The 25,095-nt window shown below is 37.3% G+C and overlaps 1 protein-coding gene across 3 annotated transcripts in view; it reads left to right on the forward strand.

The window, feature by feature from the left end:
• The window catches only part of M1AP (meiosis 1 associated protein), an 83,711-nt gene continuing 58,616 nt past the window's right edge, over positions 1–25,095 (forward strand). For all 3 annotated transcript variants that reach the window (XM_087436526.1, XM_014792713.2, XM_087436527.1), the window contains exon 1: positions 1–309. In XM_087436526.1, coding sequence (XP_087292652.1) covers positions 70–309 — 240 coding nt within the window. In that variant the 5' untranslated portion in view covers positions 1–69. The remainder of the gene's footprint in view (positions 310–25,095) is intronic.

Consider the following 25,095-nt stretch of genomic DNA (forward strand, 5'->3'; position numbering starts at 1 on the left):
TCTTTTCCTTCCCTGTAGGTGTAGAGAATATCCGGTGGTTGCTGCTGTTCCACCTCTGGTCTGGCTGCCATGTATCCTAGGCAAACTACTGGTAAAGGACCCTCTACTCCCATGCAGATTTACCAGCAACCTCCGAGGCTTCTCATTGTACATATTGCTCTACCATCCTGGGCTGACATCTGTTCAAACCTCTGTGAGGCTCTGCAGAACTTTTTCTCTCTAGCCTGTAGCTTGATGGGCCCCAGCCGCATGTCCCTCTTCAGCTTATACATGGTACAAAATCAGCATGAGTGCCTCCTCCCCTTTGTGGTGAGTATATCTGTATTTGTTAATGCTATCTTGAAAGCAAATACGAGGTTTCTAGAGCAGAGATCATGATTATTATTACTTACAGCAATAGTGGTGCCCATTTTCCACACTCAATACCCCACAGGTAACACAATGAGAGTCAACTGTCATCCTACACATGGGGCATTTGTACTGCAGAAGAGGAACCCCAAAATTATTAATATGGGAGTTTAAATAAGCCACATCTTTCCCCCTCCATTCCTGAGAGAGAGAGAAACCTTGGCATTTATAGTCCTTTGGAATACAAGCAACTGATCCCTTTTATCCTCCTTTGAAATGCAAACACAAGGAAATAAGTCTCTAAATTTCTTCAGAGGTCTCTAGCTATTCAAGCACCTTTTAACTTTCAAGACTTATTCTTTAACCCAGGTTCCAGTTTCTTTGCTCAGAAAGCCACAGCTGTGCAGAAACATGAAAATATTCTCTCTATGGTTCCATAGGACTTAGGTGAAACTCCCCCTAGAGTTTAAGAAGGAAAGGCTGAGCCAGGGGCAGTACTTTTACAAATCTCCCTCACAACTACAGACAACTATCTCTCTTTCTCATCAAACAAATTCAAATCTTCACTTTCTCCCCCATACAAAGTTCAGAATCACAGGGATGAGAAAGACTTCAGAGGTTCTAGTACATTCCCTTCCTGAGGCATCCTTGCTGCTGGGCTAGTCAGAGAAGCCCTAGTGGAGAGCCAAGACTTTTATCCTTACCTAGTGTGAGTAAGACCTCCTCCCCTGTAGTGTCTATAGAAGCCATATGGGAGCCTGGACTCCCACCCCTCTACCTAACATTAACAAGGTATCTCTCCCTCTCCTTGTTGAGGTGGTATTGGAGGAGGCAGAGGGGAGGCTATGTGGGCAATGGCAATGAGGTACCTTTCTACCTCCAAGGCAGGGTGGTATCAGGGAAGGCCATTTGGAAAGCCAGGACTTTTACACCTACCTGATAGTAATGAAGCTTCTCCACCCCTAGAGTGCCAGTGGGAGCCATGTAGGGAACCTCAACTTCTACCCCCACCTGGAAGTAACAAGGCACCTTCTCTTCTGGGGTGTAATCAGAGGCCAAATAGAGTCACACTCTAACCTGGCAATAATTATGTGGAAACCTTACTCCGCCATTGGTGCAGTGTCAGAGGAGTCATGCTAAAGCAGAAGATTTAAACAAAATCCAGAGTCTTATACATAATGCCCAAATGGCTAGAATACAATAAAAAAAGTCATATCAACGACCAGGAAGATCTCAACTTGAATAAGACAACAGAGAACAACACTGAGATAACACAGATGTTGGAATTATCTGAGAAGGATTTTGAAGCAGCCATCATAAAAATGCTTCAACAAGCAGTTATGAACATGCTTAGGACAAATGAAAAAATATCAAGTCTCACCAAAGAAATAGAAGTATAAAGAAAAACCAAATAGAAATTTTAGAACTGAAAAATACAATAACCTAAATTTACAAAACAAAAAGTCTTCCATGGGTAGGCTCAACAGCAGAATAGAGAGGACAGAGGAAAGAATCAGTGTATTTTAAGACAGAATATTACCCAATCTGAGCAACAGAGAGAAAATAGACTTTAAAAAAATGAACAAAGCCACAGGGACATGTGAGACTATAACAAAAGATCCAACATTCATGTCATCAGAGTCCAAGAAGAAAGAGGAAGGACGGTGGGGATGAAAAAAATATTCAAAGAAATAATCACTGAAAATTTGCCAAATTTAGCAAAACCTAAAGAGTCAAGAGGCTAGCCAGCCCCAAACTGGATAAACAACAACAACAACAACAAAAATCCATTCTAAGACACATTATAATCTAACTTCTAAAAACTAAAAACAAAGAAAAACTCTTGAAAGCAGGGCACTGACACATTACCTATAAAGGAAAAACAATCAAGTAACAATAGATTTTTTAATCAGAAACCATGGAGGCCAGAGGAAGTGTCACATTTTTCAGATGCTGAAAGAAAAGAACTGTTAACTCAGAACTCTGTATCCAGTGAAAATATCCTTAAGAAATGAATTAAAATCAAGATATTCTCAAATGAAGGAAAACTAGGAGAATTGTCACCAGCAGACTTACCTTAACAGAATGGCTAAAAGAAGTTCTTGAAACTGAAAGGAAATTATAAAAGAAAAAATCTTGGAATATCCAGAAGGAAGAAAGAACAATGGAAAGAATAAAACATGGATAAATATATTAGACCTTCTATTGAGTTTTCTAAATTATATTTGATAATTGAAGCAAAAACTATAACATTGTCTGATACGGTTGTTAATGTGTATGGAAGAAATATTTAAGATAACTACATTATAAACAGTTGAGGGTAAAGAGACTTAAAGGAAGTTAAAGTTTCTACACTTTGTTCAAACTGGTAAAATATTGACACCTAGACTGTGATAAGTATGTATATAAATGTAACACTTAGAGCAACCACCAAAATATCTATACAAAGAGACACTCAGAAACACTACGAGATAAATCAAAATGGAATTCTAAAAAAATATTCAAGTAACCCCCAGGAAGTTAGGTAAAAGAAAACAGAAATGAAAAACTGAGGGAAGAAACAGAAAACAACAAATAAGTTGGCAGGCTAACATACCAATAATGACATTAAATGTAAATGGTCTAAATACACTAATTAAAAGAAAGAGATAGGCAGAGTAGGGAAAAAAATGACCCAACTATCTCCTATCTACAAGAAACTAACTTCAAACACAATAAAAGTAAGTTGAGGGCCGGCCCCGTGGCTTGGTGGTTAAGTGTGCGTGCTCCGCTGCTGGCGGCCCGGGTTCGGATCCCAGGCACGCACTGACGCACCGCTTCTCCGGCCATGCTGAGGCCGTGTCCCACATACAGCAACTAGAAGCATGTGCAGCTATGACGTACAACTATCTACTGGGGCTTTGGGGGGAAAATAAATAAATAAATAAAATCTTAAAAAAAAAAAAAAAGTAAGTTGAAAGTAAAAAGATGGAAAAATATATACCATGATAACATTAATCAAAACAAAGAAGCGGCTGTATTAATATATCAAATAAAGTAGACTTCAGAGCAAAGAATACTAGGTACAGAGAGGGATATGAAATAATGATAAAAGAGTCAATCCAACAAGAAGACATAGCAATCCTAAATGTGTATCATCCACTAAAGAACAGAGCTGTAAAATACATGAAACAATAACTGATAATGAAAGAATAAATAGACAAATCTACAATTATAGTTGGAGACTTCAATGCCCTTTTCTTGACAATTGATAGAACAAATAGAAAATCAACAAGGATGTAGAAAAACATTAGCCAACAGGATCTAATTGCCATTATAGAACATTCCACCTGGGGGCCAGCCCCATGGCGTAGCAGTTAAGTGCACGTGCTCTGCTGCTGGCACCCCGGGTTTGGATCCCAGGCACGCACCAAGGCACCGCTTGTCAAGCCAGGCTGTGGCAGCGTCCCATATAAAGTGGAGGAAGATAGGCACAGATGTTAGCCCAGGGCCAGTCTTCCTCAGCAAAAAGAGGAGGGTTGGCATGGATGTTAGCTCAGGGCTGATCTTCCTCACAAAAAAAAAAAAAGAATATTCCACCCAACAATAGCAGAATATACGTTCTTTTTAAGCACCCACAGAACATTTATCTAAATAGACCATATCCTGGGCCATAAAAGAAACTTAAGCAAATTTTCAAGAATTGCAGTCATACATAGTATGTTCTCTGACCACAATGGAATCAAACTAGAAATCAATAACAGAAAATAACACAAAAATCTCCAAACACTTGAAAACTAAACAACACATTTCTAAATAATTCATGGGTCAAAGAAGAAATGTCAAGGGAAATTTTAAAAATGTATTGAATTGAATGGAAATTAAAATACAATATATCATAATTTGTAGGATCCAGCTAAAGCAGCGCTGAGAGGCATATTTATGGCACTAAATGCTTACATTAGAAAAGGACAAGTTTCAAATCAGTAATATAAGCTGTCACCTCAAGAAAATAGAAAAGGAGGAGCAAAATAAACCCAAAGCAAACAGATGGTAGAAAATAATAAAGAGCATAAATCAATGAAATTGAAAAGAGGAAAACAAAATCGATGAAACAAAAAGCTGATTCTTCAAAGTGATCAGTAAAATTGACAAACATCTAGCAAGACAGACAAAGAAAAATAGAGAAGATGTAAATTACCAATATCAGGAATGAAACAAGGAGTATCATTATGGACCCAGTAGACATCCAAAAGATAATAAGAGAGTACCTATGAGTAAATTTACATACATAAATCTGACAACTTAGATGAAATGGACCAATTCCTTGAAAAACGCAAACTACCACAATCCAATGTGAAATAGATAATTTGAATAGTCCTATAACTATTAAAGAAATTAACTTCATAATCTTAATACTCCTGAAAAAGAAATCTCCAAGCCCAGATGGTTTTCCTGGAGAATCCAATAAATGTTTAAAGAAGAATTAACATCAATTCTATACAGTCTTTTCCAGAAAATATAAGGGAAGAGAACTCTTACCAATTCATCTTATAAGGCCAGTTATTACTCTAATACCAAAAACAGACAAAGATAGTACAAAAAAGGAAAACTAGAGACCAATATCTCTCAGGAGTATAGGCACACACAAAAAAATCTTAACAAAATATTAACAAATATAATTCAGGAATATGCAAAAAGAATTGTACACCATGGCCAAGTGGGGTTTATTTCAGGGATGTAAGATTGGTTCAGTATTTGAAAATCTTTAAAATAATTCACCATATTAAAATCATATGATTATATAAACTGAAGTAGAATAAGCATTTGACAAAGTTCAACACCCCATTTATGACAAAACCTACAGCTAATATCATCTTTAATAGTGAAAGATTGAATGCTTTACCCCTAACATTGGGAATGAGGCAAAGATGCTTGTGCTTGCCACTTTTATTCAACACAGTACTAGATATCTTATGTAGTACTTGGTATAAGGTAAGAAAATGAAATAAAAGGCATACAGATTGGAAGGGGAGAAATAAAACTGTCCCTATTTGCAGATGACATGATGGTATATGTAGAAAATCTCAACGACTCTACCGAAAAAAAAAAAAAAACTTCACAGAACTAATAAGTGAGTTGCCACAGTTATAAATAGATTAACACACAAAAATCAATTATATTTCTATACACTAGCAATGAACATGTGGAAACTGAAAAATATATTGCCATTAACAATAGCTCAATAAAATGAAATACTTAGGAATAAATCTAACAAAATATCCTGAAAACTACAAAATGCTGGTGAAAGAAATCAAAGATCTAAATAAATGGAGAGCTATACCATGTTCATGTATCAGAAGCCCTAACATAGTAAAGATATCAATTCTCCCCTACCTGATATATAGGTTTAGTGCAATTCTTATAAAATTCCCAGTAAAATTATTTTTGAAAATAGACAAGCTTGTTCTATAATTTATATAGAAAGGCAAAGGAACTGGAATAGCTAAAACAATTTTGAACAAAAAAGAATAAAGTAGGAGGAATCACTCCTCCTCTTATAAATAGCTATAGTAATCAAGATTGTGTGGTATTGGTAGAAAGATAGACACATAGACCAAAGGAACAGAATAGAGAATGCAAAAATAGACCCAAAGAAGTATGTCCAACTGATTGTTGACAAAGATGCAAATGCAGTTCAATGTAGGAAAGATAGTCTTTTCCACAAATGGTGCTGGAGCAGTTGGACACTCATGATAAAAAATAAACTTCAACATAAACCTCTTACCTTGTTACCTTATTCAAAAGTTACCTCAAAATGAATCATAGATTTAAATACAAGATTAAAACTTTTAGAAGAAAATGTGGGAGAAAATCTTCAGGACCTAGAGCTTGGTAAGAAATTCTTAGACATGACACCAAAAGCACAATTCATAAAAGAAAAAATTGATAAATTGGACTTCATCAAAATTAAAAACTTAGCTCTGCAAAAGACCCTGTCAAGAGGATAAAAAGACAAGCTCCAGACTGAGAGAAAGTATTTTCAAACCACATATTTCACAAAGGACTCATATCTAGAACTTATAAAGGAGTCTCAAAACACAACCATAAAAAAAAAAAATTCGGGGCCGGCCCTGTGGCTTGGTGGTTAAGTGCGCGCGCTGCGATGCTGGTGGCCCGGGTTCGGATCCCGGTTGCGCATCGAGGCACCACTTCTCCGTTCATCCTGGGGCCGAGTCCCACATACAGCAACTAGAAGGATGTGCGGCTACGACACACAACTATCCACTGGGGCTTTGGGGGGAAAAATAAAATAAATAAAATCTTTAAAAAAAAAAAAAAAAAAAAAAATTCGAAATGGGCAAAACACATGAAGAGAAATTTTACTGAAGAAGATATACGGATGGCAAATAAACACATGAAAAAATGTTCAACATCACTAGCCATTAGGGAAATGCAAATTAAGACTATGATGAGTCTTAATTATCCTACACACCTATTAGAACAGCTAAAATTAAAAATGTAACAATACCACACCTATTAAAACACTACATACCTATTAGAACAGCTGAAATAAAAAATGTAACAATACCAAATGCTGGCAAGGATGCAGAGAAACTGGATCTCTTATACATTGCTGCTAGGAATGTAAACTGGCACCGCCATGCTGGAAAATATTTTGTCACTTTCTTAAAAATCTAAATATACATTTACCATATGACACAGCAATTGCACTTTGGGACATTTATCCTAGAGAAATTAAAATTTACATCTACACGAAAACTCATACTCAAATATTAACAACAACTTTATTTGTAGTAGCCAAAATCTTGAAACAACCTAAATGTCCTTCAATAGGTTAATGATTAAACAAACTAGTATTAGTATATCCATACTATAGAATGCTACTCAGCAATAAAAGGAAAAGAAGTATTGACACACACAACAACTTGGATGGATCTCAAAGAGCATTATGCTGAGTGAAAAAAAAAGTCTCATGTGGTCACACACATTGATTCTATTTGTATACCATTCTCGAAATGACAAAATTATAGAGATAGAGAACAGATTAATGGTTGCCAAGGATTAGGGATGGTAGAGGGTGGAGGTGACTATAAAAGGGTAGCATGAGGGAGATCTTTGTGGTGATGGAATATTACAGGTGCGATAAAATGTTATAGAACTCTATGCACACGTTGTACCAAGGTCAATTTCTTGGTTTTGAAATTGTGCTATAGTTATGTAAGATGTAACCACTGGAAGAAACTGGGTGAAGGGTACACAGGACCTCTTTGTACAATTTTTGCAACTTTCTGTGAATCTATAATTATTTCAAAATAAAAAGTTAAAGAAAAACAAAGGTGACATTACTAGAATGTAAATATACACCTTCCATATAACCCAACAATTCCACCCCCAGGAAACTACCCAACAGAAATGAAAACATACGTCCACACAAATACGTGTACATGAATGTTCATGGCAGCATTATTCATAATAGCCCCAAACTGGAAACAATCAGAATGTCTATTAACTGGTGAATGGATAAATAAAATGTATAACTCTGACTATATATAATCCAGTGATTACATATCCAACGAGTACACTGAGGACACGGTGAAAGTGACACCGATGTTTACGACCATGTGGCAGGTGTGTTCCTCTATTGTGCCATTTTCCTTGTGCGTGTCTGTCCTATGACCACATTTGCCTGTGATATCTCTCTTCTATTAGGTAACAGGCGAAGAGAAAAGTAGTGAGTGATCTGAAATGGCAAATGGAAAATATCCAGCATAGGAGGCTTTTTGAGAGATGAGCTCATGTCCCAGAAAAAGGTAAAAGGAATTTTTTCACCTCCTCAAGTGACTGTGTTATATGCCTCTGGCACTCCTCAGTACATTTGGCCCTAGATGAATCCCTTGATCCCTTAATCACTCCATTAGGAAAGACAGACTGTTCTTGACTAAAAACCACTGACTGGTAACTCAGGAAAAATTGCAAGCCAAAATCTCCTTCCAAAGGAACAATAAGTTCAACCCTGGTTAAAAGCTCAAGAAAATCACTGGAACAATGCCATTACCTTATCTATAGAACAATCCAATCTTTGTTTAAGGAAAAATGTTACCTCAAATCCATTGTCTCTGACCTATATAAGTACCTGACATTTTCTATCTGCAGAGTTAGCTCAAAATATAAATGGAGAAAGATAGCAGGTAAGAAATCTTGCCCAAGAAGAACACTTCAATATATCTCCTCATATTTAATTTCTGAGTATAATCAAATAATCCTGAACTTTTTATAAGGAATCATGACAGAGGAATCATAATTAAAATATTAGAATTCCTTTTATATCCATTGTGCTTTTAATATAAATAAATCTGACCAAAATGATTAATTTCCTCTCAAAGCAGAGTTTCAGAAGAATTCCCTTACTGTGAAGATCTTACCAATTCTTTTAACTTTTCATGAGAACAAAGACGTTATTTAAATTATGCATGACCTACAATGAGATTTTAGGATTAATAGTGCTCTAATTTGTCTATAACATTTATTTCTTCATCCTTAATAGCTGACATTCGAATAGAATCATTTAAAAGTAGCAAATAATAGGGGATATATTATATTAAACAGTATAAAGGTAAACTCCAAGAAAGATAATATAATAGATTATAATTGAGTGCTGCAGGAGAGGAGGGGAAGAGTAAGAAAAGGAAATATACAGATTTTGTCATTGTTCATAATGATTTTCATCATTGTTCATAAATGGATACTGCTAAATGAGTAATTTAAGAGAATTATGTAAACACGGAGTTATAAAGATAAACACTAAAACAAATACACCTTTCTAATTATGACAGTAAAAACATACATAGAACAAACAAAAATTACACAGTATAGTGATTTTTCAAAAGCTATGAAAATAGAGTATACCTTAAAATAATATAATTAAAAACAAACATATCTGTCATATCAATAAATATGTATGTTAAACTCACCTATTAAAATACTTTTAAAGCAGAGATTTGATTACAAGGCAAAACTCTGCTGTATTCAAAAGACACAGCTACAACAAAATGATTTAGAAAAGTTGAAAATAAAAGGAAGGGCAAAGGTATACTAGGCAAAATCAATCCCCCCCCCGCCAAAAAAGAAGAGCATGATCTTAATATCACACAAGGTTGAATTTGGAGCAAAAAGCACTAAATGAGACTAAGAATGGCACTTTGATGCTAGGGCACAAAGCAGAGAAGAGTAGAGAATTATCGAGAGGAGTACATGGAAGATATTCAGTACAGAAGGTTTGTTGGAAGAGGAGTCTATTGAAAATAATAACAGTTTTGAGTACCTATGTACCAAATAACATAGATCAACATTTTTAAGAGAAATATGATTATGTATATGAAATCTTCACCCTCCTGAAGTGCTTATGAAATATTCACAAAAGTCAACCATATATTAAGCCACAAATAAACCCAAAACTTCAGTGAATTCCAAAAGTACAAATAGTCTAGTCAACATTCTCTGAACACACTGCAATAAAACTAGAACTAAATGACAAAACCAGAGAACAAAAAGTCTCTACCATCTGGAAATTTTTAAACTGTTAAATAACTTTTGAGTCAAAGAGGAAATCCAAGCTAAAATTGCAGTATATCTAGAAAATAATAATGAAACACTACATATCAGAACCTATGGAATGCAAAAAAGACAATACTAAGAGGAAAATTCATATCTATAAACTATATTAGCTTAATTAATTTAAATTATATTAGTAAACAAGAAAAACTAAAAATAAATGAAGCAAGCAACTCAAGAAGAAAAGAAAAGAAAAGAAAAGCAAGGCTAAGGAAAGCTGACGGAAGGAAATAATAAAGATAAAAACAAAAAGTAATGAATATGAAAATAGAAAATGGTAGAACAAATGAATAAATTCAAGTATGTCGTTTGGGGGGAAAATAGAAAATAGATGAACCATTAGTTAACTTAGTTAACTTAAACACATGAAAAGTCATTCATTTTGGGCAAGACTCAGACCAGAAGGATGTCAGTTATCTCTAAATTAATCTATAAATGTAGTGCAATTCCCAGTAAAATTTCCAACAAGAAAACTAGACATCCTGATAATAAAGTTTAAATTAGAAACAAAAAAAACAAGCAAGAATAGCTAGGAATGGTTCCTCTCTAATATTAAACATATATTCAAACAGTGTGATACTGGAGATTGAAAAGACAGAGCAATGGAATACAATTTAAAGCCCAGAAGTAGACCCAAATACATGTGGGAATTTAGTGTATAATAAAGATGGTATTTCAAATTAATTGGAAAAAATTATTCAATAAATGTTTGGGGGACCAGCCCAGTGGCATAGCAGTTAAGTTCGCACATTCTGCTTCTGTGGCCTGAGGTTCACTGGTTCGGATCCTGGGCACGGACCTACTCACCACTCATCAAGCCATGCTGAGGTGGTGTCCCACATAGAAGAACTAGAAGGACCTACAACTAGGATATACTAGTATGTACTGGGGCTTTGGGGAGGAAAAAAAGAAAAAAAACAAAGAGGAAGATTGGCAACAGATGTTAGCTCAGGGCCAATCTTCCTCAAAAAAAATTTAAAAAATAAATGCTTGGGTCAGCTGGATAGTCGTGTGGGAAAAAATCAAGTTGGAGCCATACTCATGGTTTACACCAGTATAAATTCCAGATGGATCAAAGATTTATATGTAAAAATTGAAACTCTATAAGCGCTAGAACAGACTGTATCAGTCTAGGTCCAATCAGGAGATGGAAACCACACAGTGATTTAAACAAGGGAGTTTATATAGAGAATTTTAACTTAGTTTGACACACATTAAACCCTGATAATATAGCAACTATAAGATATAAGAGAACTTTTTATGGTACCCTAGGGCTGAAGGAGAGATCTCAAGGAAGGACAAACTTGGAAAGGGGACCCCTTTCCCAAGGCTGGTGTTCAGACCTCGTTGGAGAATGTGTAGTTGCAGCTCACTGGCTGCAGAGAATTTCACTGGTTTGCCCAAGCCAGAGATGGTCCATAGTTACTGGGAAAGCAGGAAGCAACCCTCTATGTGTAGGTGAGCTATAATCAATGACCAGTACACAAGTGTGCAGAGAAAGTGGGGATGCCAATGTGGGCAGGAAGCCTGGAGCGGGCAGTGTTCATGTTGGAAGAGCAGCAGCATTGGGAGGGCCACAGGAGACAGACCTCTGAGAGGAGGGACAGGTGAACAGAGGAGGTTGGGCATCAGTGCAGGCCGGAGGCCTGACACATGCTGAGAGGACTGCTGAAAGGTGATCACCAGGCCAGGGCTGGGAGGTTGCCAGCGTCTTAGTCAGCTTGGGCTGTCATAACAAAATACCATAGACTGGGTGACTTAAACAATAGACATGTATTTTCTCAAAGTTTGGGAGGCTGGAAGTCCAAGATCAGGTTGCCAGCATGGTCAGATTCTGGTGAGAGCCCTCTTCTGCCTTGCAGACAGCAGCTTTCTTGCTCTGTGCTCACGTGGCCTTTCCTCAGTGCATGCATGTGAAAAGATACAGCTCTGTTGTCTCTTTTTCTTCTTACAAGGGCACTAATCCCATGTGGAGGCCCCACCCTGAGGACCTCATCTAAACCTAATTACCTCCCAAAGGCCTCACTTCTAAATACCATCACATGGAGAGTTAGGGCTTCAACATATGAATTGTAAGGGGAACACAAACATTCAGTCTATAAAATCAAGGATCTGCAAGTTCTGGGCTCGTGGCTGGAACACTACCAGATGTCTTCAAACCCATTGCTTTCAACAGGAGAATGTCCTCCTCCTGCAATGTTCCTCCAGTGCCCTCTACTCAGAAGGTTTAACGTCATGGTTACTGTAAAGGGGAAAGGCTTAAAGGGATTCTGTTCATTACTGCAAAGATACATTGAAGGATGAATTTGGAGCTGAGAGGCAATAAATTGATAATTAGCACACAGATCATGGGGAAAAACATCAGAGTAAGAAAGCCCTTTCTAACCATAATTCAAAACCTGAAATTCCAAGAATAAAAGATTAATAAGTTCAGCTGTATAAAAATAGAAAATATATGCTTGGCAAAAAAATTACTATGTGTAAAATCTAAAGACAAATGACAATATGAGAAAAAATATTTCCTTCTATATCACATAGCATTAATTTTCTTAATTTCATAAAGAGTTCCTTAAAATCAGTAAGATAAAGACCAATAATCCAATAGGAAATGAGAAATGATATACACAGACAGTTTTCAGAAACGGAAATACAAAATGACTCTTAAACTTACGAAAATATGTTCAATCTCACTCAAAGAAATGCAAGTTAAAACTACATTGAGATGCTATTATTTTTCACCTATATGACTGGTGAAGATTTTTACAAAGTTTAATGACATACCTTTCATGAGGATATAAAGAAACAGGCACGCTTATATGCTATTTATGGATGTATAAGTTGACATAATTTCTATGGTGAGCAATTTGGTGACAGTATCACAATTGACATGCCCTTTGACCTAGCAAGTCTACTTTTAGGAACTTATCCTACAGATATATTTTCACATGTGCAAAAATGACTTAAGTACAAGATTCTTTGTTTCAGCATTGTTTGCAGTAGCAAAAGATTGGAAATAACCTAATGGTCAATCAATAGGGGATAGGTTAAATAAAATTATGTTCTATGTATTAATGTAATACTATTCAGCCATAAAAATTAAGACACTTTGTATTTATTGAATGAAATGATTGCCCAAATACACTAGACAACAAAATCAAGATATGAAAAAATATTGTAGTCTCTTCTGTTTTGGTAAGAAGAAAGATAAATTAATCATTTATATTTTCTTCACTTAAAGAAAATATCTCTGGAAAGATACGCAAGAAGCTAGTAATATTGATTGCCTCTACTGGTTAGCTGAAGGATAAGAGTGGGAAGGTATCTTTTTCTACATATCATTTTGTAACCTTTGATTTGAACCATGTGAATATATTATGTATTGAAAATAAATAAATAGAAATTAAATATTAAAAATACATTTAAGCTGATAAAATGCAACTTACATATTGGGATTCTATGTACATTTTAGTTATTTTTAAAAAGGGGGTTCTACTGATGAAAAGGGTTTTGAAAATATTGGCCTAAACTATATTCTAATGAGACCTCCAATGAGACATCAATCTGAGTTGTTCTAAGTTGCCTAGAGCAAGGAGAACACACTGGGATTGGATCTAGGGAGAGAACATCCTCTAAACATATCCGCACCACCAGTCTACACAAAAGCTGAAAGAAATGTAATGAGGATCCATCAATCCTTACCCATTCATCCCAACTTCCACCTCTCTGTGCAAAGCCCATCTAACTGAATCAGGGACTCAACTCTGCACCTTGAAACCCACCCAGATGATCTAAGACAGAGAACCTGAGTTTGTGGTATAAGAGGTAATAACCCCAAACAATGTTATAGTCAACTTCAATACCTGATTCACTGGGAAGGGAATGGACTGGAGAAGTGATCATAAGGACCCACATTTCAACTCAGGAACTTCCTAGATCACATTTGAATCTTCCAAAATGGAAACCCAAGACTTCCTACCTAGGGAAGGAGGAAGAGGAGAAGTTATGAGATTTGACTGCTCAGACTGTAGATTGCAAGTAATTGCAGAACTCCAGCTTAGGGGCACCAGGCCTCATCTTCCTACAACCCATTCTCTCCCTCATCTAACAGCTCGCCGTAGCTCCCTGACCCCCTCTGTTGGATTTGGAACTCAGCTCTGAACTACTTACATTGTTGCTGTATGGAGTGCTGCCTAGGTAATTCATGAGGGAAAAAAACTAAGAACAATATAAGACTTTCTGTAGCGTTTATCAGTCTGTCATCAACCTTTTGATATATGGAAATAGTTTCTCAGCCAAACTAAATGAGCTCTTCAGATCCTAGGCAATTAATGTTTCTGCAAAGCCTGCATTTTAAAATCACTTCTAGAATCAAAGTGATTAGAAATGAGTTCCTGAGAGATCAGATTCCATTTTTAAGAGCTATAACACATAGTTGTGTTTTAGCCTACTTTCTGTTTAGCTTGTTTCTAAATGATGCAATCTTTTAGATGAATTGGGTGCATGGCCTCCTGCTACAGCAATCCTCTTCTACCTTGGTCACTTGATTTTATTTCTGTCAACCAGGAGTAACTGGTCCTATTATCTGATTAATGTAAGAAAAAACAGCTTAATTTCAATATTTCCAAAAGCATTGCATTTGGCAGAATTTTCCAATACTCAAATAAACAATATTTTCAAACCTCGTTAGAAGACCATTTCCTTTTCCTAAAGGTTATTGTATCCTCCTGGCAGAGACATCAGGAAGTCATTCTATTTTTTTTTTTTTAATTTAATTACAGGAGACAAGTTAAGCTTTTTGTTTTAGTTTTCAAAATAAAAATACATTTGGTGGGTTTTTTTTGATAAATTATGTTCTCACTTTAGAAAGTTTAAATGCAGAAAAGTATAGTCTTTTGACTATTGCAAAGTTAGCTGCTGGAAACACACTTCTACTGTTGGCTCCTCCCAAAACACTGCCAAAAAGAAAGTAGAGGAATTTTTCTAATAGCATTGAATCAGTTAAGATTAGGTTCAGCTGTGAATTAGAACTCATAAAATAAAAATGGGTTAAATAAGATAGAAGTTTATTTTTCTCTCGAATAATTTTAGGTGATCCAAGGCTGATGTGGCAACTCCATAATGCTCCTTCTGGCTTGATGCTCCACCATCTTACTACCATCTAGTGGTCCAAATTGGCCATTCTTCTGCCTGTATTCCAGCAAACATGAAAGAGAAAAAAGGAGAGCCAGGAGCACTCCCTCATCCTTTAAAAGCACTTATCAAAAGTTGCACCCATCACTTTGCTTACCATCATAGCGTTGGCCAGAACTTAACCACACTGAAACTCCTAGGTGTATGAGAAACTCCTAGGTGTATGACTGGGAAATATAGTCATTATTCCAGATAGTCATAATGCCCATGTAAAAATTGACAGTTCTGTTACCTACAGGAAGAGGATAAATATCGAGGGACAACTAGAAATCTCTGCCACCATAGTATAAACTCACAAGAAAAAAGTAATGAGAGAAGAAAAAAATCACAACAAAATTTTGGAAGCTATAATACAGGTGAACAAGTGATAATTGACTTAGCAGTCCCAAGGGAGCTAAATCTTAAGCCAGTAGTGGGGAAAACAAAGAAAGAAATCAGTTTATACCACCAAGTCCTCAAAAGGCTTCAAAATTGGCAAAAATCAGGTATTTCTGGAGGTAAAAATGAAAGCAGAGCTAAAAGTAGAAAGATGTTGAATGTCTGTTTAAAAAGCAGTTTGACCTTTACATCCTCTCTTGTACTCCGAAAGCAAAGCAACTGCCCCATCCTTCCTCCAACACAAAACTAGAGGTTTCATCTCTTTAGAGGGTCTCTTCCCAGGAGAACACCAGGCACGGTTAAGCGTGGGAATACCTTATCTAGATAGGGAAATTAAAGGGAGGTCTCATGCTGAATGCTGAGACCACCTCCTCTTAACATACACAATCTCTTTCCCTCATTTGATTTCCAGAATGCTGATAGCCAAGCCTATTCCCTCCAGAAAAAGAAAATGAAATCTCTTTCTTTGACCAGCCCAAGAGGAAAGATATGAAGATATAAAGATATTGAGATCACAGATTCTGCAATGAAACAGCTCAGGGAAATCACCCTACATTAAACCCAAACTCAGAAAACCCTGTACTTACACACACAGCAGCTTCCAATCATCTATTTAGTGCCCAGTTCTTAAATATGATTGTATACCTAAGGATCAACACATGTCTTAGGAAAGCCTCTAACATGAAATATAGATAGTAAAACTAAAAGCAACATATGAGATAAATTTCTTTTAAAAAAACAAGAAAAACAACTTGGAGAAACAGACTATGCAAGGAGAAGAAATTCAAGAAAAATAAAAGCTACCATTAATATCCTCAAAGATATAAAAGATATTCCATCTATGAAACAAAAGCAGTGTGCTATTTTTTAAAAGTTCAGTGAACAAAAAAGAGCTCTTGCAAATTAAAATTGTGATAGTTGAAATGAAAAACTCATTTTTAGAATTTAGAAGTGTTAGTATTAGTAGATAAAGTTGAGCCAAACTGTAAGAAAGTAGAATAAAAGAGAAAAATTATGGAAAATAGGAGAAAAATACATAAGAATCTTGGCAAACTAGTCCAGGGTATCCAAATAATAAAAGTTCCAAAAAGAGAGAATAGAGAATATAGAAGAGAGGAAATAATCAGAGATAAAGAAAATTTCCCAGAACTGAATAATATGTCTCCAGATTAAAAGGGCTCCCCAGGTGCCCAGAACAATGGGTGAAAATTTATAAAACCAAGGCACACCTTCATGAAATTTCGAAATACTAGGGAAAAAATGAGAACCCTGTAAGATTCAAGAGAGAACAAAACCTAGGTCACCTACAAAGGTGCAGGAATCATAATGACTTTTGTCTTCTCTACAGCATTTCTGGAAGCTAGATGACAATGGAGCAAGGCCTTCAAAATTCCGAAGGAAAATCCTCTCCAACCTAGAATTCTCTATCTAGGCAAATTATCAATCAACTGTGCAGGCAGAATAAGACATTGTCTGACATAAAATTTTTCAAAAAGTTTGCCTCCCATGAACTCTTACTGAAAGAAGCTCTGAAGAATGTGTTCTACCAAAATGAGGGAATAAACTAAGACAGAAGACAATATAGGATCTAGAAAGCAGGGGATCCAACACAAAGGCACAGAAAGAAAACTCCAGGATGATGGCTAATATCAATTCCTGTTTGCAGCTGTACATCTGGCAGAGAAGGCTAACAGTCCAGATGGAGGAGGCCAGAGGACTCCATCCCAGGAGATATTTCTTCAAAAAATTTAAATTGATAAAATACCCAAAGTGTCTGAATATATTGAGAGGAGATTTAGACAACTAGTGAAAAGTCTAGGGTTTAATTAGTCATAGAAAAGTATGCAAGTGAAAAAAAAAAAAGATAAATATTAACTCCAGGGGAAAAGTTGTATAGGAAAGGAAAAGTAGTATCTTACATGATTCAGCTATCAATAGATTTTATATAATCATAATTAAGTAAACTTAATATGGATCTAACCAAAATTAAAACTAACTATTGAGAGGATTGGGGAGGGGGGCGAGGAGGAGAGCTATGTTTGGGAATATAAGGACAGGAGAGTGAAAGAGAAACAAATTCTCATATTCCATAAAAGGAATTCATCAGATAACACCTAAAATTGAAATAAGAAAAGCAATATACTCATATTGTTCAGTGATATGGAGCAAATAGCAAATAAACCATCTAAAAAATTTGAAAGTCATTGCCTTTAGAAAACTGTTCAAGTTGGAGTGGGGGCATATGATGTATTTTTTTAAAAGCATTGAAGAACTGTTTCACTCTATGCAAAAACTATTTGACTCTTTAAATCATATGCAAATATAGCTTTGATAAAAAATGAAAACTGGAAAAAATTTTTCTGCTAAAATAGTCTAGAAAAAGAGAGCAAGAGAGGGATTACTGAGTGTTAAAGAGGTGATAAAGCTATTTTAGCAGCAAACTAAGATTTTATTCTTGACATATTCAAAAGAATTGAAAGAGAATTTAAAAAAGGAAAATAAGTATAAAAAGGAAAAAAAATTACCTAAAGTCCTACCAGTCATTAACCTTTTAGTGAATATCTTCCAAACACCTATTTGTCTGTAGACAAATAGAGGAAGGAAGGGAGGTAGGGAGGCAGGAAGGAAGGAAGTACAGATGAAAAAAGGGATAATACTATACCAGCTAATTTTGTTATTTAATTTGATCATTTTAGGACGTATTCCTAGAAGCAGAAATCCTAGATCTCAGTATGTACACATTTTAAATTTTAATCTTAAAACCACCTTCCAGGAAAGGAGTACAATTTACATTCCCACCAAGCACAAAACTTCTCTTTTTTCACATCCTTGCTGATTACTAGAAAATGTCAGTCTTTACTTCTGACAGTCTAATAGGGATAAAATAATAATTTACTATGCTTTCATTTGTGTATGTTTTATTAGCAAGTTTGTGCACATGTTAATTGACCATTTGTATTTGGGTTTTTGTGAATTGTTCATAAAATTTGCCCATTTTTCTCCTGGTATACTGGCCTTTACTTGTTCTTTTTCTTTTTCTAACCTCTTAAGCCAGATGCTTATCTTACTAATTTTCACCCTTTCTTCCTTTATTAAAAAATAAGTTAGAAGCTGGCCTGGTGGTGTAGCGGTTAAGTTCGCACCTTCCACTTTGGCAGCCCAGGGTTCGCCAGTTTGGATCCTGGGCGTGGACCTACTCACCACTCATCAAGCCATGCTGAGGTGGCATCCCACATAGAAGAACTAGGAGGACCTACGACTAGGATATGCAACTATGTACTGGGGCTTTGGGGATAAAAAGAAAAAGAAATTAAAATCATCTAATAGACCAGGATATTTGATATCGTATAGAAATTGACTGATTTAAAAAAATAATAAGTTAAAGTAGTCCCAACCTTTGCTGCACATTAAAATTGCCTAAAGAACTTTAAAAATTTTTCAACGTATGGAGCCCCACCTGAGACTGATGAAATCAGATAACTGAAGGTATGCCTCAAGCCTTCCTTTACTCTCAATTTCTTTTCCCCTGAAGAAGATTAGCCCTGAGCTAACATCTGTGCCAATCTTCCTCTATTTTTCATGTGGGTCTCTGCCACAGCATGGCTGATGAGTGATGTAAGTCCATGCCTGGGATCCGAACCCAGGCCACCAGAGCAGAGGGCACTGACCTCAATCACTATGCCATGGGGCTGGCCCCTACTCTCAATTTTTACTCTCACTTTTTAAGTATGTATATTATAGATGGCATACAGCTGACTTTCTTTCAAACCGGTCCAATAATTTGACTTTTAACTAGTGAATTTTAGGAAATGTTTGTATTTATTGTAATTATTGATCTATCTGGATTTATTTCCATTATCTTTCTTGGTATTTTCTATTTTTCCAGCCTGTTTTATGCTTTTTTTTTTCCTCCTTTCCTGTCTTCTTTTGGATTTATCAAGATTTTTGTTTTTAATTTGTTTCATCTACCATTTTGAAAGTATATAATCTATTTCTTTTCTCTCAGGGGTTATTCTTAATTAATCAATATCTTTATCCTTCACTAAACAATGCTTAAGAATGCCTTAACTCTGATTGCTTCCCTCTCATCTTACATACTTTTGGTCCTGTGGTATTTTACCTTCAAATTAGACATTACTCTTATTGTTTTACATAGGCAATATTTGTTTAGTTTTACTCACATATTTACCAGTCTCTTTGCTCCCTATTCAAGTTATCTAGAGTAAGTGTCTAGTCCAGTAAGAGCAAAATGCTGCCCCTTCCATGATGGAAGTAGTCCAGTGTAATCAACCTGCCACCAGGTAGCTGGCTGATCATCCCAGGGAATAGTGCCATATGGGGGCTCAAAGTTGGTCTCTACTGCTGGCAGACTGGGCAGTCAGCAGTGGCTGTAGCCAGGTCAGCCTTGGTGAGTGGAAGTCCATGTTGCCAAGCCCATGCATAACCTCCATCTCTGCCATCATGGCCACTTTGTTAATGAGCCCACCAGGCAATGACCAGAAGTGGCTGAGGAAGGAGGCTAACTGGTATCTACAGAGGGTCATCCTATCCACTTGATTATTAAAATCCTCCTCTGCTGAGGTCACCCTTTGGTGAGCATTCACATGGGACACAAATATCTTCACTTTTTTTGCCCGTTCAAAGAGGTCTATCCACATACCTCTTCCCCAGACTACCATGTCACCAATTTTCCAATCATGTTTCTTCCAAGTGCCTGACTATCCAGTTAAACCATTGGCCACAGCCCATGAATCAGTATATCATCACACATCTGGCCATTTCCCCTTCTAAGCAAACAACCAGGTGCACTGCTCAAAGTTCTGCCTAATGGAGGATTTCCCTTCATCATTGTCCTCCGGGAATGTCCCAGAGAGTCTGTCAACTGATTGTAGGGAACTTCCCCTGAGGTCATAGGTGCATGCTGAGAGAGAGAAGGCAGTGTAACAGGAGTGGGGACCATGGGCATTTGGGCCACTTCTTCAAATATGTTGCTTGTGCCATCAAGGCCTGCTCGGGCCTGATTATATATAATATCATTTTCATTTGATGATGGAATGTTGCTGTGCACACCCAACTTTATAGTTTGGTGGTGCAGATAACACCCAATTCGTGATGGGCAGCTCAGGTCGCATGGTAACTTGGTGGCCCGTGGTTAAGCGGTCGGTCTCTACTAAGGCCCAATAGCAGGCCAAGAGCTGTTTCTCAAGAGGAGAGTAGTTATCTGCAGAGGATGGCAGGGCTTTGCTCCAAAATCCTCAGGGGCTACACTGAGATTCACCTATAGGGTCCTGACACAGGCTCCAAACAGCATTCCTATCTGCCACTGCCACTTCGAGCCCCATTGCATCTGCTGGAACATATGGCCCAAGAGGTGGAGCAGCCTGCACAGCAGCCTGGACGTGTTGCAGAGCCTTCTCTTGTTCTGGGCCCCATTCAAAACTAGCAGCTTTTCAGATCACTCAGTAAATTGGCCAGAGCAAAACACAACCAAATAAGGAATATGTTGCTTCCAAAATCCAAAGAGGCGCACTAAGCAATGTGTCTCTTTATTGGTTGTAGGAGGAGCCAGATGCAACAACTTATCCTTCACCTTAGAAAGGGTATCTCAACATGATCCACCAATAGACCCCTAGAAATTTCACTGAGGTAGAAGGCCCCTGAATTTAGTTGAATTTATTTCCTACCCTTGGCACGCAAATGTCTTACCAATAAGTTTAGAGTAGTTACTACTTCTTGCTCACTGGGTCCAGCCAGCATAATGTCGTTAGTGTAATGGGCCAGTGTGATAGCTTGTGGAAGGGAAAGGCAATCAAGATCCCTGTGAACTGAATTATAACATATGGCTGGAGAGTTGATATACCCCTGAAGGTGTATTGCTGGCTTTGGCAGCTGAACACAAACTGCTTCTCTGGGACCTTATAGACAGGAATGGAGAAAAAGGCATTTTCCAGATCAACAGCTGTATACCAGGTACTAGATGTGTTAATTTGCTCAAGCAATGAAACCACATTTGGTACAACAACTGCAATTGGAGTCACCACCTGGTTAAGCTTATGATAATCCACTGTCATTCTCCAAGATCCATCTGTCTTCTGCACAGGCCAAATAGGCAAGTTGAATGGGGATGCGGTGGGAATCGCCATCCCTGCATCTTTCAAGTCCTTGATGGTGTCACTAATCTCTGCAATTCCTCCAGGAATACAGCATTGCTTTTTGTTGACTATTTTCCTAAGTGGAGGCAGTTCTAGTGGCTTCCACTTGGATTTTCCCACCATAATAACCCTCTCTCCACAGGTCATGGAACCAGTGTGGGGATTCTGCCAGCTGTTAAGTATGTCTATTCCAATTATACATTCTGGAACTGTGGAAATAGCCACAGGATGCATTTGGGGACCCACTGGACCTACTTTGAGATGGACCTGAGCTAACACTCCATTGATCACCTGACCTCCATAAGCCCTTACTCTGACTGGTGGGCCACAACAATGTCGGGATCTCCTGGAATCAGTGTCAGTTCGGAGCCAGTGTCCAGTAGAGCCTAGGTCTGATTATTTCCTTTTCCTCAGTGTACAGTGACCCTGGTAAAATGCCATAGGTCCCTTTGGGGAAGGCTGGGAGAAAGATTAACAGTATAAATTTTTGGTAATGTACTGAGGTCTTTCCTAAAGGGGACCCCACATCCCCTCACTCAACGGGTTCTGGGTTTGTAAATTGGCTCAAGTCTGGGAATTGATTGAAGGTCACTCAGTCAGTTATCTAGGTCAACCAGATCTTTCTAAAAGGGGGAATTTCATGGGTGGGGCAGCCTGGTTCTTTGTCTAGTTTTGTAGCTGGCAATGTGTTTATTCAAGATGGATGTCTTTGAAATGGATGCCTCAGCAATCAAAAGCTTAATGTCAAACACTTACATGATAATCAAAAAAGCTAATTGTCAGGTGCTTACACTATAGTCACCCAGCTCCTTGCTTCTTATAAGTGGTTGCTTCTTATAAGTGGTTGCTTCTTATAAGTGCTTCTTATAACCACTTACAAGAAGCAAGGAGCTAGGAATCAAATATCCAATGCAGATATTTAACATATCTCTATTTTACATATCTCTATTGCCAGATCATGCTATGGACTATCAGTGCTCTCTTTACTACTGGAAATAGAGTCATTCGCATCTTTAAATCGATCAGATTAGAGAGCCAATTCCAGAAACCCCAGAACCAATTCAGAAAACTTATTCTTAACACTCTGTTCCTCTGGAACCACTCTTGGTACCAAAATCTGCATTCATCAAAGTTCTCCAGAGAAGCAGAATCAATAGGATACATATAAAATATATAATTTATATATGTATAAAATTTATATTAAATTTTATGAATTTTTAAAAAATATATTTATATAAATATATATGGAGATTTATGAGATTTGTTATGAGGAATTGGCTCTCATAATTATGGAGGTTAAGTCTCATGATCTGCCATCTGCAAGCTGGAGACCCAGGAAAGCAGGTGGTTTGTAATTCCAGTCCAAGTCTAAAGACCTCAGAACCAGAGGAGCGGTTAGTGTGAATCCCTGTCCAAGGGCAGGAGAAAATCAATGTCCCAGCTCAAAGAGGCAGGCAAGAATAAAAAAGGGAGGGAATTCCTTCTTCCTCTGCTTTTTGTGCTATTCAGGTCCTCAACAGATTGGATGAAGCCCACCCACATTGGAGAGGGCAATCTACTTTACTGAGTCTACTGACTCAAATAAATGCTAATTTCATTTGGAAACACCCTCACAGACACACCCAAAAATAAAGTTTAATGTGGGGGCCCTGTGGCACAGTCAAGTTAACACATAAAATTAACCATCAAGGGGCTGGCCCGGTGGCGCAAGTGGCTGGGTGCGCATGCTCTGCTGCGGAGGCCCTGGGTTTGCCGCTTCTGATCCTGGGTGCACACCAATGCCGCTTGTTAAGCCATGCTGTGGCGGTGTCCCATATAAAGTAGAGGAAGATGGGCACAGATGTTAGCCCAACGTCAGTCTCCCTCAGCAGAAAAAGAGGAGGTTAGGCATTGGATGTTAGCTCAGGGCTGGTCCTCCTCACAAAAAAAAAATAAATAAATAAATAAATTAACCATCAAGATAGTTTAACTGAATTAACAATTCTAGGGTGAGAGTTATTTTTTTCTTGGCATTTTGAGGATATTACTCTACTGCCTTCTGGATAGCATTGTTGCTGTTGAGATGTCTTCTGTCAGTCTAATAATCGTTTCTTGGTAAATAATCTTTTTATCTCTGACTCATTTGAAGATCTTTTTTGGGTATTTTTGTCTTTAGTGTATCTAAATATAGATTTCTTTTTATTTCTCCTGTTTGGTGTTTGTTGTGTTTTATGAATCTGAGAGTTCATGCCTTTCCATTGATTCTGGAAATTTCCCATCTATTATCTCTTTGAATATTGCCTCTTCCCTATTATCTCTATCTATCCCTTTGAGACTCTGATTAGATGAATATTAGATCTTCTCACTTTTTCTTCCATTTCTCTTAAAATGTTTTTCATATTTTCCATCTCTTTGTCTATCTGTGCTAGGTTCCATAGTATTTTTTCAGCTTTATCTTTTTTGTGTGTGTGTGAGGAAGACCAGCCCTGAGCTAACATCCGATGCCAATCCTCCTCTTTTTTTTTTTTTTTTTTTTTTTGCTGACGAAGACTGGCCCTGGGCTAACATCCATGCCCAACTTCCTCTACTTTATATGGGACGCCACCACAGCATGGCCTAACAAGAGGTGCATCGGTGCACACCCAGGATGCAAACTGGCGAACCCTGGGCCGCCACAGTGGAGCGTGCACACCCACAACCACTTGCGCCACCAGGCCAGCCCCTTTCAGCTTTATCTTTTAATTCAATAATTCTCTCTTCAGTGGTATTTAACCTGTCAACTAACCCATTCATTGAGTTTTTAATTTCAATTATTATAATTTAATTTCTAGAAATTCTATTTGGTAATTGTTTTAATCTACTTGGTCCTTTTTTGATAGTTTTTCATTCTACATTCGTGGTTTTGATTCCGTTTTTTATTTCTTTAAACATCTTAAAGGTACTTACATATACTTGATAATTCTAATATCTGAAATGGTTGGTGTTCTAATTCTGTTTGTTGTTTCTGCTGACTCTCACTTATTTTTTTTTTTTTAAAGATTTTATTTATTTTATTTTTCCCCCCAAAGCCCCAGTGGATAGTTGTATGTCGTAGCTGCACATCCTTCTAGTTGCTGTATGTGGGACTCGGCCTCAGGATGAACGGAGAAGTGGTGCCTCGGTGCGCACCCGGGATCCGAACCCGGGCCACCAGCATCGCAGCGCGCGCACTTAACCACCAAGCCACAGGGCCGGCCTGACTCTCACTTATGATGTGTATTTTCTCACTGATTTTGTAATTTTGGATTATGAGTTATGTTTAGCTGATCTTAATGCGTGAGAATTCTGTGAGGCCTGAGTTTAGGGTGTATACTTCTAGAAAGGATTTGTGTTTGCTTGAGCCAGGTGCCCTGAGGTACTATCAACCTAGGACCACTTTAAGTTATGTTTTAAA

This window comes from Ceratotherium simum, chromosome 11, assembly GCF_057802395.1.
Source record: "Ceratotherium simum simum isolate JZ-2026a chromosome 11, ASM5780239v1, whole genome shotgun sequence".
In the NCBI taxonomy this organism is placed as follows: domain Eukaryota; kingdom Metazoa; phylum Chordata; class Mammalia; order Perissodactyla; family Rhinocerotidae; genus Ceratotherium; species Ceratotherium simum.